General features: G+C 42.5%; 1 protein-coding gene across 1 annotated transcript in view; it reads right to left on the minus strand.

The window, feature by feature from the left end:
• GALK2 (galactokinase 2) overlaps positions 1-16,626 on the minus strand; it is a 314,350-nt gene that overhangs the window by 236,293 nt on the left and 61,431 nt on the right. The window contains exon 4 of the mRNA XM_077473446.1: positions 12,933-13,023. Coding sequence (XP_077329572.1) covers positions 12,933-13,023 — 91 coding nt within the window. The remainder of the gene's footprint in view (positions 1-12,932; positions 13,024-16,626) is intronic.

The raw sequence follows: 16,626 nt of genomic DNA on the forward strand, positions 1-16,626 counted from the left end.
AAGGATTTACACGGCGGAAGGTTGCATTGCTGTGTATTGGACTTCCTATTTCTAGTCCCGTCGTACGTGCTGTACACGTCATCGCACAAGCTTTCGACGGACTGTTTGTGCATCCGTGTGTGGTCAAGTCCGTTCATTCGAAAGTAGGACTGACTGTCCGTCGGATTGTATGACAGACTAAGTAGGCCATACAATCCGCCCGTATGTACGCGGCTTAACGCCTGCAAGGTCCCCCTGTTCAAGAAAGCACAAGTGCAGGCCCGTCTGATGTTTGCTAATGCACATCTGAAGGATTCAGAGGAGAACTGGATGAAAATGTTGTGGTCAGATGAGACCAAAATTATCCCCACTGTCAAACATGGAGGTGGAAACATTATGCTTTGGGGGTGTTTTTCTGCTAAGGGCACAGGACAACTTCACCACATCAAAGGGACGATGGACGAGGCAATGTAGCGTCAAATCTTGTGCGAGAACCTCTTTGCCTCAGCCAGGGCATTGAAAATGGGTCATGGATGGGTATTCCAGCATGACAATGACCTAATACACAAGGCCAAAGCAACAAAGGAGTGGCTCAAGAAGAAGCATATCAAGGTCCTGGAGTGGCCTAGCCTGTAGAGCTGCACGATTCTGGCTAAAATGAGAATCACTATTTTTTTGCTTAGAATAAAGATCACGATTCTCACAGCGTAACATCTTTCACATTATACAAAAAAAATTGGGACAACTTTACTGTTTAGTTTTTTCTAATTCATTGAAGTATATTTTTTCCCAAAAAATTGCATTTGAAAGACCGCTGCGCAAATACAGTGCGACATAAAATATTGCAACAATCTCCATTTTATTCTCTAAGGTCTCTGCTAAAATATATATATGTATGAAGGAAAACCAGCAAACTTGTGAGTCATGGCTCAGTGATGCACATGGGGACTGAAGGCTGGCCCATGTAGTCTGATCAAATATAACAGGTACTGTACCTCAAATTACTGAAAAAATTATTGCAGATTCCAATAGAAAGGTGTCAGAACACACAGTGCATTGCAGTTTGTTGTGTATGGGGCTGCATAGCCACAGACCAATTAGGGTGCCCATGCTGACACATGTCTACAGCCATAAGTGCCTACAATGGACACATGACCATCAGAACTGGACCACAGAACAATGGAAGAATTTGGCCTGGTCTGATAAATTCAAGAATGGCTTGAGGTACACCACAATGAGTTCAAGGTGTTGATTTCGCCTCCTAATTCTCCAGATCTCAATCCAATTGCTTATCTGTGGGACGTGCTGGAAAAATAAGTCAGATCCATGGAGGCCCCACCTCACAAATTACAGGACTTAAATGATCAGATATCAGCGGCTTGGTGCCAGATACCACAGCATGCCTTCAGAAGTCCAGTGGAGTCCATGCCTCAACAAGGTTATGGTGGGTGGTCATAATGCAATGGCTGATCCGTGTATATATTTATGGCCAACTGTTAAGTCTTCTTCTATGACATTCACCTTATGCTTCTATATTTATGTAACTTTTTTCTGGCCTGATTTTGCAAATGTCAACTGCATCCTTACTAACTAAATAAAAATAAAAAAAATGTAATGAAAAAGCGAGTCTTGTTGCCTCTTAATATAGTTTTCAAAGCAACAGTAGGCAGACAAGAATCAAAAATAGGTCAAATAGTACAGTATGCAATGCAGGCCATAGACGGTGCAAATGTCGGGTTGCAGGAAAGAAATTTACCCCATCAACACAGACAGTGCTTACAGGGCAATCCCTCCCACCAAGACATTGTGTTCACTGAATTGCTGCCCTGTGCCCCTGGACTTTTCTGTACTGCATTGTGGCCTGCTACTCACTCTGCCAGGATTGTGACTCTGGACCCTGCTGTACTAAATTGCTGCCCTGTGTCTCTGGATGTATCCCTTGATGTGCCCTATTGCCACCCTGTTATATTTCTGCATGTCCCTCACGGTGTTGGAATTATTGCCCTGTGGCCTTCCCCTTATCTGACTCCCTGTTTTAACCCTTCCCAAAAAAAAGAACTCCATGGTCAGGAACCCTAAAATCCCTCTTGATGTCCATGTGTGTTGTGTTACTCCCACACCTTCGTCACATGGCCTAATTCAAATGCACTAGTAAAAAAAAAAAAAAAAAACACAACAGCGTACATCAAAAATGAACATACTTCATCAGCAAATAAGAACACAGGTCAAATTTCACTGAAAGTAACAGATGGGCATTTAACTGAATATTTGGTAAAGAAGTCCAGGCTGGACTTGTTTGGCTATGCTTTGCACGCCTGTGACCAGTTTTAAGCAGAAAGCGGTCTGAAGTTATAGTTAATTAACAGTTCCAAATACCAGCCAATATTGGCACAAAAGCTTCAGGCTTCTGTTATGCCGCGTACACACGACCAGACTTATGTCCGACAGACTTTCGAAGGAGTTCTGCCGGAGTTCTGACAGAGTTCTGACGGACTTTCCGAATGAGCGGACTTGGCCACACACAATCACACCAAACTCCGACGGATTTGAACGTGATGACGTACGACTGGACTCGAATAAGGAAGTTCATAGCCAGTAGCCAATAGCTGCCCTAGCGTCGGTTTTAGTCCGTCGGAATAGCATACACACGAGCGAATTTTCCGGTAGGAACTGGGTCCAGCAGAGTTCTGGCGGAAAAATTTGAAGCATGTTCCATTTCTAAAGTCTGTCAGACTTTTGCGAATCAAAAGTCAGTTTCAGCCCACACACGATCGAATAGTCTGCCGGAATCATTCCGTCAGACTTTGGATGTTGAAAAGTCCGCTCGTGTGTACGGGGCTTTAGAAAGCTGAACAGGAAGAGGAACTTCATCTTTCACCATGACAAAAAAGGGCCTTCAAAAATGTGATAGATTGTAAGGGGAAAAAAAATGCCTTTTCATTTTTTTTTCCACATTTTCAAAAAACTTCTGGAAAAAAATGAACTGTTCAAAAGACTCAGAATGCTTCCTAGATTATACGTTGGAGTGTTTGCTTTCCAAAATGGGGTCACTTTGTGGTCGTTTCCATTGTCCTGGTGCTCCAGGGCCTTCAAAAGTGTAATAGGTGGTTGAGAGATTAGATGTGTAATTTATGCTCCTAGAACGCCTGAATGTGCTACTTCAATGTTGGGGCTCTGTATGTGGCCAGGCTGTGTAAAAGTGCCACACATGTGGTATCGTCATACTCAGGAGGAGTAGCAGAATATATTTTGGGGTGTCATTTGTGGAATGTACATGCCATGTGAGAGAAATAACCTGTTATAATGACAATTTGGTGTGAAAAAAATAAATAAAAAAAATCTTAATTTTGCAAAGAATTGTGGGAAAAAATAACAACTTCAAAAAACTCACCATATCTCTTACTAAATACCTTGGAATGTCTGCTTTCCAATTTTGTGGGTATTTGTACTTTCCTGGCTTGTTAGGGTCTCAAGAAATGAGATAGGCCTAAGTACATCAGGTGTGATCAGTTTTCAGTGATTGGCACCACAGCTTGTAGACTCTAACTTTCACACAGACCAAATAATATCCACTAATTTGGGTTATTTTTACCAAAGATATGTAGCAGTATAAATTTTGGCCCAAATCTATGAAGAAAAATTACTTACTTATTTGCAAAATTTTTATAATAGAAATGAATAAATATTTTTTTTTTTTTACAAAATTTTCGGTCTTTCTTCATTTAGAGCACAGAAAATAAAAAACCCAGAGGTGATCAAATACCACCAAAAGAAAGCTCTATTTGTGTGAAAAAAGGAGGAAAATTTCATATGGGTACAGTGTTGCATGACTGAGTAATTGTCATTCAAAATGTGAGAGCACCGAAAGCTGAAAATTGGTCTGGTTAGGAAGGGGGTTTAAGTGCCCAGTGGTCAAGTGGTTAAGGGTGTGCACAGTTATGCAACCATTTTTTTTTATTTTTTTTTTATTTTACTTCCCTTTACCTAAAAGATTTCAGTTTCTTGTTCAACTGAGTTGTATAGTTTATAGGTCACATTAAAAAGGTGGAAAAAGTTCTGAAAGGATTTATTTTTGTCCAATTTTTTTACATCACAGAAACTTGACATTTTAACAGGGGTGTGTACACTTTTTATATCCACTGTATATAACAAATCTTTATTACACAAATACTGTATTTGCATATGTATAAACTCAAATATTTAGCCTAGGTTTACACATATGTCTGTGATCAGCTGCAGGTGTTAATACAAAGTTAACAACACTCCAAATGCATCACGGTTTAACTGCACCAGATCGCATGATACAAAAAGACCATGCAATCCAGCTACAAAAAGATGCCTGCACTTCTTTGGTGCAATTCGCACCGCACTGAATCACATGTGAATCACACAGAAATGCAGTGTGGTTCCTGTGCGATTCACATGCAGTATTATAGTGTGAACCAGGGGTTATAGTTTAGAAAAAATAGGATTTTTAAAACAGCTTACCTGTAAAATCCTTTTCTTTGATGTACATCAGGGGACACAAAGCCATAGTAATAACTATGTGGGTTATATCGGCATATCGGGTGCTGGACACTGGCACGCCCCTTAAGACGTGAACTTCCCCCATATAACCCCTCCCATTACTGGGTGTTCTCAGTTTTGTAGCCAATCAAAGTGTATAAGAAGAAGGGAGGGACCTCTGTGTCCCCTGATGTACATCAAAGAAAAGGATTTTACAGGTAAGCCGTTTTAAAAATCCTATTTTCTTTTCTTACATCAGGGGACACAGCACCATAGTAATAACTATGTGGGGTGTCCCATAGCAATGGCAACTGAAGGGGGGAGAAAGAATCAAGGAAATAGGAGGCCAGAGGACTCATACTGCAGCCTGCAGTGTATGCTGTGCCCAAAGGCAATCTCCTCATGACCTTTAATATCGATTTGAAAAAAATCAAAAAAAAAAAAATCGGATAAACATCTGAACCAAAGACCAATGTTGCGGTCTTACAGATCTGAGCCATAGAGGCCTGATCATGCACCACCCAAGAGGCACTAATGGACCTGGATGAGTGTGCTCTTAATATGAGAAGGAAGAATTTTCTTTAAGCTGAAGCTTGATCAATCACTTGACAAACCCATTTGGAAAATAGTGGCTCTCGATGCTGCCTGTCCATATCTTGGACACTCTGGCAGTACAAACAAAACCTGTGTTTTGTGAACCTGAGCGGTCGCCCTTAAATAGATTCTGATCGCTCTTACTACATCAAGAGACTGTAGTGCTTTCTCTTCCCCAGATTAAGGCTTCTGGGGAGAAAGAAGGAAGAATAATATCTTGGTTTAAATGAAAACCTGTTACCACTTTTGGTAAGAGTTCAGGATGAGGACATCAAATCACCTCATGCCTATACCTGATGAAATATGGCTCTTAAAAGACAGAGCGGTTAGTTCCAATACTCTTCTAGCAGAAGAAATGGCAAGCAAAAGATTTCTCGTAAGGTTCAAATGGCTGATTTAACAAAGCTGACAAGATCAATCTTAAATCCTAAGGATTTAGAGGTGCCCTGATAAGAGGAATAGGGTTAACCCCTGAATAAGCTACACACCAAGAGTGGAAAGCAAAAGGTCGTAGGAAAAGACATCGACATCGGCCTGGATCTGGCGCTTGATAAAAGTCAAGGCCAGCTTCATTTCAGATCCCATATGCAGGAATCCTGCCTATTGACATACCTCCTAGGGTGCCAACCCCTGGATCCATACCAAGAAACCTATGCCTTCCAGATTCTATAGTAAGTGATTCTGGAAGCCGGCTTCCTGGCATTAGTCAAAGTAGACACTACTGAAGGAGATCGCCCACAATCTTTTATAGAGTGGGATTCAACAGTCAAACTCCTTGTCCGTAAAGTAGGATGAAATACCGGACCCTCTGCAAGAAGGTCTGGCTATAAAATGGCAGAGTCCAAAGGACTTCAACTGCCCTCCTTATGATCTCGATAAATTCATATCTTCTGGGACCTGCTGGGGTAACCAGAATCACCGCCTTCTGTTCCTGCTTAATCCCACGGAGAAGGCGCGGCAGTAGCAGAGCTGGAGGAAATGCATAAATCAGTGAGAACTGATCCCCTGGGAAGACTAATGCGTCTGTTCCGCCTGCTAGCGGACCCCTTGTTTGACATAAAGTTGTCAACCTTACTAATGAATGTGGACACGAATAGGTCCATGTCCGGAGTACCCCATCTGACATATTGCTAGGAAGATGTCGGGGTGAAGAGATCATTCTCCCGGAAATAATTGTTGGCGTCTCAAGCAGTACACCTGAAATATTAACATTGCCGATAGGCAAGGAGTGTTGTGTTCTGCCAAACCTAGAACATTATTAATTTATTTTTTTTTTATTTTTTTTGATGTAAGCCACCACGTGGCTCTGTCAGACTGAATCCTGTCAGGACAGTCCTGTAATCTGAGCGCCAAGATTCTATGGCCAGATGTACTGCCTGAAACTTCCAACAAGGTTGATAGGCAAGGTCCTCTAACCTGGACCATCTCCCCTGGACAGAATCTTCTTGCAGGGCTGCTCCCCAGCCTAGAAGGCTGGCATCTGTTGTTAACATCTTGCAGGATAAAGATTTTCTCTCCTGCTGGATAACAACCACCAATTTAGGCTCTGGCCTATGTCGGGAGCCAAGCGTATTGGAAACAAACAAGGCCTGAATCCTCTTTATTCCAGACCAACAGGATGGTGTCTTGAAGCAGTCTTTGAATAAAACTGCGCGTAAGGGACAGCCTTGAAGGCGGTCACCATTTCCCCTAAAAATCTCCTGCAGCCAAAACGAAGGAATTTTCCTTCCTGATAAGTTGAATTAGTCCTACAATGGAACTGGTTCACGTCTGCGGTAAGAATACCTTCTTCTGTATGGTATCTATAACCAGCACCCAAGTAACCTCCTTGATGGTTTTAAGGAGAATCTTCCTAGGCTGAGAATCCAACCTAGAGATTTCAGCTATCTACAGCTGAGATCAGACTCAGTTTTTTTCTGGCTAAGGGAGGTGCTGTGGCTAAGCTGAATGGCAGTGCCACGATTGATAAAAAAAATTATATTATATATATATATATATATATATATATATATATATATATATATACACACACACACACACACACACACACACACTTTATATAGCAGAGATTTCTGGTAAGCAGGAAACTTTGGCACATGGAGATATGCAACTCCCCTCCTTGCAGGATGGACACAGCCGATCGAATTATAAAAGTATCGGATGTTTAAGTGCCAATTCAGATCTCCGAAATCTAGAATGGGTCCTACCTCTCTGCTTGGCTCTGGGACCTTAAAAGGTTTGAGCCAAAAAACCCTGTTCCACTAAGGGAATCTCTGATATCGCTGACTGGGATAACAGCTGATCCAGAGACCAGAAAGAGACACTTCTCTTCTTACTTTCTCCTTTTTCTCTGGAACTTTAGGAGCATTCTTTAAGGAGACGGAAACTTTTTCATAAGACTGCCGCATCAGCAGCCCCAAGGACCCCACAGGCAGCACCCAAACAGGACCCGAACCCCAGACCCTCGGATCAAAAGCCGACTTGGCCATCCGGGCTCTTGAAACTCTATATGTAACCTAGAAAAAACAAGTGGGGGTGCTCCTTCATGAGAAGGCCTTAGCATTCTGCTCCATGGGCTTTCTGCCCTCAAGATCCTGGTGCTGCTCCTGGGAACCTTTCTCCTGAACCCAACGATTGAGACTGTCGAGACAGCCTAAAGGCAGATACCCCAGGCATAGGAGACGATGATGATGAGGGACAAAGACTGGCTAAAGGTTTTCACATGGTGCTTCGGGTGACCAATATCTCAGCCACGGATCTCTGCAAAAATGTCCAAGTATAAGCCATAGAGCTTAAATGATAGAGTCCTTCATAGCATCTGTGAGACACAGTGCATCAAATACACCAGCCCCCTGCCGGGTCTGCTGATCAGGCCGAACTTTCAGGTATCTCACACCTGTTCCTTAACCCCTTGGAGTCCACATTCCAATGCATTGGCTTGACTCAATATGTGCTCCACCACAGTAGTGGAGCAGACGTTAAGGGGTTAATGGACTGAAATACTCCAATTGCAGCCAGAACTGCAAAAGACATCTTGTCTTTAAAAGGAAAATCCAACCTTAACTTGCTTGAACCTTTAACATCAGTGCATTATCCACTGGACATGTGAGACTCTGCTCACTGAGGAGATTGCAGCATTAATAGCTGGAACCCCCTATTTCTTTCATAAAAATGTTCCCATTCAGAATACATAGCTACACATTTAGTGCTTTTTGCATCTTGCAGATTTGCACTACAGAACTTGTTCCATAGGACACCATGTTGAATGGTCTCCCAGGTGGGGGAGGTTCAAATGAACCCTATTAGAGGTAGATAACCCTTTTGTTGCCTGCCATAGGCTCTTGAGGTAAGTAAGGGAGCAGACTAACACCTGACTTGTGCGGCTACTCCCTCCCTGTTAGGATGCTCTGAAGAGGAAATTAAGTATCTTCCAACATTTGGAAAGATCTACCTGATCCCCAGCCTCCTGGACCTCAACAAAAGGCCCCAGAGGACTACATGGGAATCTGCTATGTTTAGTCTTACTATGGAGAGACATCATAGCAATAATCTTTTAAATGGTAGAAGAAAAACCTGTTTGTATGAAATACAGGGACAGAAGTGTTCTACCCTTGACAGGTTCATCTGACTTGCTGTATTTTTCTTTTTACCTCCAAGGGAGGAAGACAGACATTCTTTTGGAAGGGTTTTTAGTTTGTTGTATACCATTAACCCCTTAGAACCCTTAGAGGGGTTCCTGGTCCCTTTGTCACTCATAGCTTACAGTACAAAGCAGAGGCAGTACCAGAAAAAGAATGTTTCACTTGCTAGGCTATAGTACAGTACAATAACTGCTATTAATCCTATCTATACAATACAATGTTGTCAATCAAAAAGGGAGATGCCTGTGTCACCAAACCTGACCAGCAACCACTCTGCTCTGTCCCTCCACCGCCTGACTTCAGCTTTTCCTGTACAGCTTAAAATACTTCCTCCACGTGTGGCCGGCGTCTGACGCTGTTTAGCCACGCCCCCGCGCGAAAAACGGCCCCCCCCTTTCAACTAGGGAAGCGTATGAGTGCTGGCAACATGGCGGCCGGGGGCGTAAAACGGCCATGATTTGCCCCAAAAACAAAACTCCCCCCCCCCCCCATTTTTTTGGCAGTTGGCTGGCATCCAAAAGGAACAAAAACTGCCACTCTGGGGGCCCAGGAAGTGATCAGATCCCCCTTCATACCTGAGGGCCTGAGCTGGCTTGAACGGAGAGGAGAGAGAAAGCTTCTGCTGTTTCTAGAATCCGAATGGTGAGTGCTCAATACAGCCTCCAGTGGTGACACAGACATGACATGACAACATAAATACATGGAAGGAGAGATTCCTTGCAGAAAATCTCCCCTACCTTTCCGCCGCAGGGCTTTATCAGAGATAAAAAGCCCAAACTTTGCCCTTCACGGTAGGCTCTGAGACCTTGAAAGGAAACCTTCAGGAACAGGGGTACACTCAGGTAATCCCGCAATCCTGGACCTGCGAGAAGACCCTGCCAGTAAACTTTTATTGGCCTTACTACCAAAAAGTACTGGATCCCAGGGCCCAGCTTAAAAGCATTCGCAAGCAAAACCTCATGTCTTCGGATGACGAGGCCCAGGTACCGTTCATTTAGTCCATTACGGAGACATCAGAATGGATCCAGCCAGGATGGCTGGCTCGCATCAAAGGATTACTGCCGTGGAGCTCAGTACACACATCCTTACACGTGCCCAACACCTTAGACACGAAGGCGAAAAAACTGAGGACTCCCAGTAGTGGGAGGGGTTATATGGGGGAAGTTCACGCCTTAAGAGGCGTGCCAGTGTCCAGCACCTGATATGCCGATATAACCCACATAGTTATTACTATGGCTCCGTGTCCCCTGATGTAAGAAAAGAAAGTCAGTATCTTTGAGTGTTTTTGGGAGGTATGCATGTGGGAATATCGCTAATATTAAGAATTTAAAGTGATACTAAAGCTTTTTTCATTAAAGTAACAAACATGTCATACCTACCTGCTCTGTGCAGTGGTTTTGCACAGAGCAGCCCATATCCTCCTGTTTTCAGGTCCTCCACTGGCGCTCCTGGCTCCCCCCCCCCCCCCCACTGAGTGCCCTAGGAAGCGGCTTCCTATGAGGACACTTGTGGGCTGTCAGTCCCGAGGCAGTCTCTTTGCCTCTATTCAGACACACAACCTGGCTCGGCCCTGCCCCCCTGCTAACAGGTTTTGACTGAAAGGTTTTGCTCTCAGCCAAGCCAGTGAGAATGGGGAGAGGGGAGAATAGCTGCTGCAGATGTGCACAGTTCTGGACTGAGATCAGGATCAGGTGAGTAGGGGGGGGGGGGGGGGGGGCGGCTGCAGGGGGAAGTGTGCATGTAAAATGTTACCTTAAGAGAATGCATTAAGATAAAAATTTTAAAAATTACCTTTACAACCATTTTAAATGAGTCCAAAGGACATCCTTCTCTGTTTTATTAATGCACAAGCTTTAAGCTACATCATATGTTTGGTGTGTTTCTGGTGTTTTGCATTTTCTCCATTTAAACCGGCGTTCGGAATCCAGCGATGTCAACACCCCAGTCAATGTTTCCACCGGCTCTCAGGTCCTGCAGCCACCATTAACTCTAAGGAAAATCGGCAGTGAAGCCTTGTGGCTCCACAGCCTGCTCCCTAATGTGCATACGCAAAGCGCGAGATCTCTCAGAAGTGGGGACAAGTACCTGTCAAAATCAAGTACCCGCCCCCTCCTCCCCCCTCCCCCCCCGAAAAGTGCAAAATGTGGCAGCAGAGGGGGGGGAGGAGGCAGATAACGAAGCTTCCACTTTTGGGTGGAACTCCTCTTTAAAGAAGAAAGGTCTGCCTTGGTAAGCCTCTCAGTCTGCTATATATGTTTAATAGTGAGGAATTCGGTTTTGAGTTATGAAGGCCTTGACGTGGCAATGTAGCTAAAAGAGCAAATAATTATTTCAGGTGCAAACAGTGTTACTTGTTGGTGGTTTCATAATCAAGGCTTATAATTTCCTCATATACAATGCTAAACAAATACAAGGCCGATTTCCGAAACATCTGGATATGACATTACCCATCACCAGATCTAATCATCACTGCACCATCAAAGAATGGATGGCTTGTCCTCATGATGCAACATCACACTGCACAGAGATTGGTGATTGAACAGCAGCATTTCAAAACACCATTCTGAAGGCAAAATGTAGTCACATCGCTTATAAAATAATTGATATCAATGCATTTTTATAATTCACTGACTGTCTTACATACATTCTTCATTTTAAAATCAAAATTTTACACATTCTATAAACAACTATTTGTAAAGATGTTCTCAAATCTTGCAGTAGCAGACAGCATCCAACATAAACGTAGCCTAAAAAGGAAAACTATAATGGTGTCGGAATTTGATTTTACCCGCTTCTCTAAAGTTTATACTTTTTAAGTGTTATTAGATATTGTTTTTTTTTTTGTTTTGTTTTTTTACTACATGTATGAAATCTTTGTTTTACAAATAAACCTTGTATGCATAATGAAGGCTTTCCAGAGCACCAATGGTTAGCTAAATACACAGCAGAAGCAGTCAGCTGGCTTTGACTGACAAACTTCAAACTGAACTGCCTGATAAAATGATAAAGCATGAAGCTGTGCATCATCTTTTCACCTTGCGCTACTGGAGGTCTGTAAAGAAAAAAGCTTTTTTTTTGTCCAGTGGACTTTAAATAAAGGGAAAAATGTAAAGGAACAGAGCTCCACCTGCTGGATACAATAATACAAACTACAAATATACAGCATTACCTAACAAACAAAAAGAAAACTAACTTTTTTTTTTATCTCTAAACAGAATAAAACAAAAATGTACACAACCTGCTATACACTCCCTTTAGAGCACTTTCACACTGGTTCACTTCAAAACTGCCAGTAAAATACCTATGCATTAATGGAGCATTTTTGCAGTGCTTTTGCATCAATTGTGGTGCAAAAACTGCACCAAAACCACTTAGTGGGGGGCATTTTTTTGAGGCAGTCCCCATTCATTTCAATGGGGAGGAGCATTTTTGGTGCATTTTTTTTTTAGCTCCAAAGATGCCGCAAGCAGGATTTTTTTCACCGCAACGGAAGCGTAACGTCCCAGTGTGATTATATTCATTGATTTTAAAGGGAAGCATTTTTCTTGAGTTTTTCAGGTGTTTTATTTTTTTTTGTTTTTTTTTTTAAACACAAAAGAGCTTGAAAAACTCCTCAGTGTGAAAGACCCCTTAAGACTTCCTTAAGTCTGCTTCCACACTGATCAGATGCAAAAATTGGGCAATTCTGCCTCATTTATTGTGCGTTTTTTAAAGGACATGTGACTCAAAAACCACACCATAAATGCATTGCAGGTGCCATGTTTTCCATTGCTTTCAATGACAATGGCTTTACTATAGCAGCCACTAGCAATAATCACAACAGAATCTGGCAGGCTGGTTGTACCCAAGTTGATTGATCGGTCAACTTGGTAGATTCAGCCTGCCCACACAAGGTTAGAATCTTGGCCAGCTGAATTTGGCTGAGATTCGAACCGTCTATGGCTGGCCTCACTATACTGTTTCCATTTTGGGGTTAAGGGTTGCATACTTTGCATAATCTGCAATGTAAATGTGCCCTCCTATAGGCATTATTGAACACATTAGGGAAGAGGGAGTGTGCCCAGTGGCAATCCACGCAGAAAAGTAAGTGGACACAAAAATAAAGTAAATAGAAGAAACAAGAGAGAAATAAACCAAATACCCCAAAAATATGAATGTACAGTAAATCTGTTTCAGATAGAAATGTAATAACTTAATTCTTATAATATTTACCTGGATTCCTTTTAGTCCACAAAGAAAGTAATTATGCCACAAAGGCTTAGTTTTATCAATCTGTATATCATGGAACGCCACAGAAACTTCCCTGTAAGCACAAGAATGTATCAGAATAAGAAATTGGTGTGCCAATGGCTCTTTGCTGCCACATGCTGGCCAAACAAAAAAACAAGAATTAAATATTCTTTTGTAGAGAAATATTACAGGTAAAGGACATTTTTTATTGGTAAAACTAAAATAAAGCAAAAGATAAGCACCATGAAAATATAGAGAAGTCTGAGATGGCTTCACAGAGGAAAGGGGCGCGTCTAATTTAATTAGACCTCGCTCACACTTGAGCGTTTTGTAGTTCAAAAAGCTGAGTTAGGCTTACCGGTAACTCCTTTTCAGAGAGTCTTCCAGGACAGCCATGAGACCTAGTGTTCCTCTCACCAGGACAGGAAACACTTTAACCCCCATCAGATAAAAGGGCAGTCCTCCAGGCTCCATGTCAGCATTTCTTGAGAACTGTAGGACGTACCTGTAAAACATAAGCATACTACACATAACTTCAAGATAAAACCGAGTGGGAATACGGCTTTCCTGGAAGACTCTCAGAAAAGGAGTTACTGGTAAGTCTAACTCAGCTTTTCTCCAAGTGTCTTCCAGGACAGCCATGAGACGATGAGCCAGAACTTACCAATCTAGGGAGGGACAACTGCCTGAAGGACCTTACAACCAAACGCCTGCTCCTGAGCAGATAGGAGATCCAGGCGATAATGTTTAATGAAGGTAAAAAAACTGGACCATGTGGCAATCCTGCAAATTTGTTACGGTGAGGCTCCAGACCTCTCAGCCCAAGACGCAGACAAGGCTCTTGTTGAGTGTGCAGTGACAAAAGGCGGAGGAACTTCCCTAATTTTGTAATTTTCAGAAATAGCTGCTTTTATCCATCTAGCCAAGGTGGCTTTAGATGCACTCTTTCCCTTGTGTGCTCCTGAAAAGAGGACAAATAAGGTGTCTGTTTTTCTAAAGGTCTTGGTGACCTTGGGGACCTCAAGGTAGATTAGAAGAACCTAATTTTCTTTCTTGGTCCCCCTTTGGCTAACTACAAAAGGTGGGCAGTACAATGTTCTGGGATCTATGGAATATACTGGCCACTTTAGGCAGAAATGCTGGATCAGTTTTCAAAACAACCCCACCCTCAAAATTGTGAGGAAAAGCTCCGTCACTGAAAGGGCCTGTAACTCACTTACCCTACTAGCTAAGGTAATTGCCACAAGGAAAATAGTTTTTAAGGCAAGTAACTTAGCTGAAATATGCTCTAGGTGCTCAAAATGGAATTCTACCAGAGTTTGAAGCACCAGGGACAGGTCCCAGGTTGGACAACTTCTAATCACTACTGGCCTGGGAATCGATTTAAAGAATCTAGCTATAGTGGGACTTTCCAATAGAGAAAATTGGAGAAAAACACTGATAGCTGCCGCATGTACCTTTAAAGTACTAACTGAAAGATCTTTGTCGACACCCTCTTGAAAAAATGCCAAAATTAAAAGGTATATCATGAGTTAATCTTTGGTTTTCAGAAAACCACAAGTTAAATTTCTTCCAGACCTTGGAATATATGGCTCTAGTGACTGGGTTTCTGCAATTTACCAGAGTCTTGACTACTTTGCCAGAGAACCCCTGGGCACTTAGTATCTTTTCTTCAGATACCAGGCCGTCAAGTAAACCACCTGTGGGTGCGACACTGGACCCTGCGATAAGAAGTCTTGTCTCTTCAGAAAACTCAGTGGAGGCTCTGAGACCAGAGTCTGTAACAGGGACAACCATGGCCTCTTGGGCCAAAAAGGGACTATTAGGATAAGATGTGTTTCTTGTAGAAGAAACTTCCGGAGGAATTCCGGAATTAGCCTGATCGGCAGGAAGGCATAACAAATGCCGAATGGCCAAGGATTCGCCAGTGCATCGATCCCCAGTGATTGAACTTCTCTGTCTTGCAATTGTTCCGATCCGCAAACAGGTCCGCTTCAGGACCTCCCCATCTGTCGGTGAGACCCACAAAGTTTTCAGGATGAAGGGACCAATTGTCTCAACATACCCGGTAGTGGCTGAGATAATCTGCCAGACAATTTTGTGTTCCCTTTTAGGTGCACTGCTGTAATTGAGGCTAGATTCCCTTCTGCCCATGATAAAATCTTCTGGGCGATAGATTGAAGTATCCAACTTCTCGTACCTCCCTGTTTTTTGAGGTACACAACCGATATTGTCGGATAAAACTCTGGCGGTTGTAACCCCTGATTTCTGTCTGAAATGCCCACAAGGCTCTCTGAACTGCTAGAAGCTCTCTCTGATTCAGTGATGCTTTTGCTTCCCTTGATGACCACTCTCCCTGTGCCATTGTGTTGCCGAGATGGGCTCCCCATCCCCAGGAACTCGCATCCAATGTGATCCTCTGGGATATAGGAATTGGCCATGTTAGACCTCTTGTTAGGTGAAGGTGTGTCCTTCACCACCACAAGCTTCTTTCTACCCTGGAGGGTAACAAGACCCTTGACTCCAGGGAACTTGCGTCTCCGTCCCAGTTCCTTAGTAAAAAAACAGCTGTAATGGACATTGATGAAATCTTGCCCATGACACTGCGGGAAAGTAAGAGGTTATCAGACCCACTGCTCTTGAAACTTCCATCAGCGAGACTGACATTGTTTGCATCATTCTTGAGACCTTTTACTGCGGGAGAAAACCTTTTTTGTCTACTGAGCAAAATTCATATCCCAGATATATGTCACCTTCTGGGCCGGAATTAAGGAAGACTTCTCTTTGTTTACTAACCAGCCTAGAGATTGAAAGAAGTCCTGTACGGTCTGGAGATCCACTAATAACTTTTGGTATAACTCCACCACCACTAGGAGGACGTCCAGGTAAGGCGATAATAGTTATCGCCTTTAACCTTAGCAGAGCCAGCGCCTCCCCAACACCTAACGATTGTAAACAGGAGTTAAGAGGGGATATCAATGAACACTTAGTGGTCCCAGTGGATACCCCAGCATGAATAATGATAGAAAAAAGGTGCCAACGTCCAGAATAATTAATTAGATACAGAAAAAATATTTGGGGGACTTTATAGGCACCAGGAGGAGAACAAGTGTTTCATTAATAATTTTATTAATACAAACAATACAAAATTTCATTAAAAACACAGATAGAAAAAGATGCTTCAATAAGGCCATAGTACTATAGGGTTAAGTGTCCCCACAGTGCTCAAATATGACCATCCTTACGGCTTGTGTTTCAATTCAACCCTCTCTCTGGTAGCACCTAGACTGACAGTATTGTTTATATATACTACTTTTATCTGCTTTATATGATTTGTGTATTTATACGTTTTTCTTTTTTCTATTTTAAGAATTTAATAAATTAATCCCCTGAAGAAGCGTTAACTTGACCTGAAACATGTCGGGCATGGGACCAATATCAGCATTTTACCGACTTGGATGTACATTATGTTCTAACTTGTGACACAACTATGGCTATTAAGTCAAGGATTTGTATCATGTGACACTGTCTATCCATCTGTTTTGCTGAATATGGCCCTATTGAAGCATCTTTTTCTATCTGTGTTTTTAATGAAATTTTGTATTGTTTGTTTGTTTGTATTAATAAAATTATTAATGAAATACTTGTTCTCCTCCTGGTGCCTATAAAGTCCATA

This window comes from Lithobates pipiens, unplaced genomic scaffold (genome assembly GCF_037356315.1).
Source record: "Lithobates pipiens isolate NorthernLeopardFrog02 unplaced genomic scaffold, aLitPip1_a1.2 Scaffold_8, whole genome shotgun sequence".
Lineage (NCBI taxonomy): Eukaryota > Metazoa > Chordata > Amphibia > Anura > Ranidae > Lithobates > Lithobates pipiens.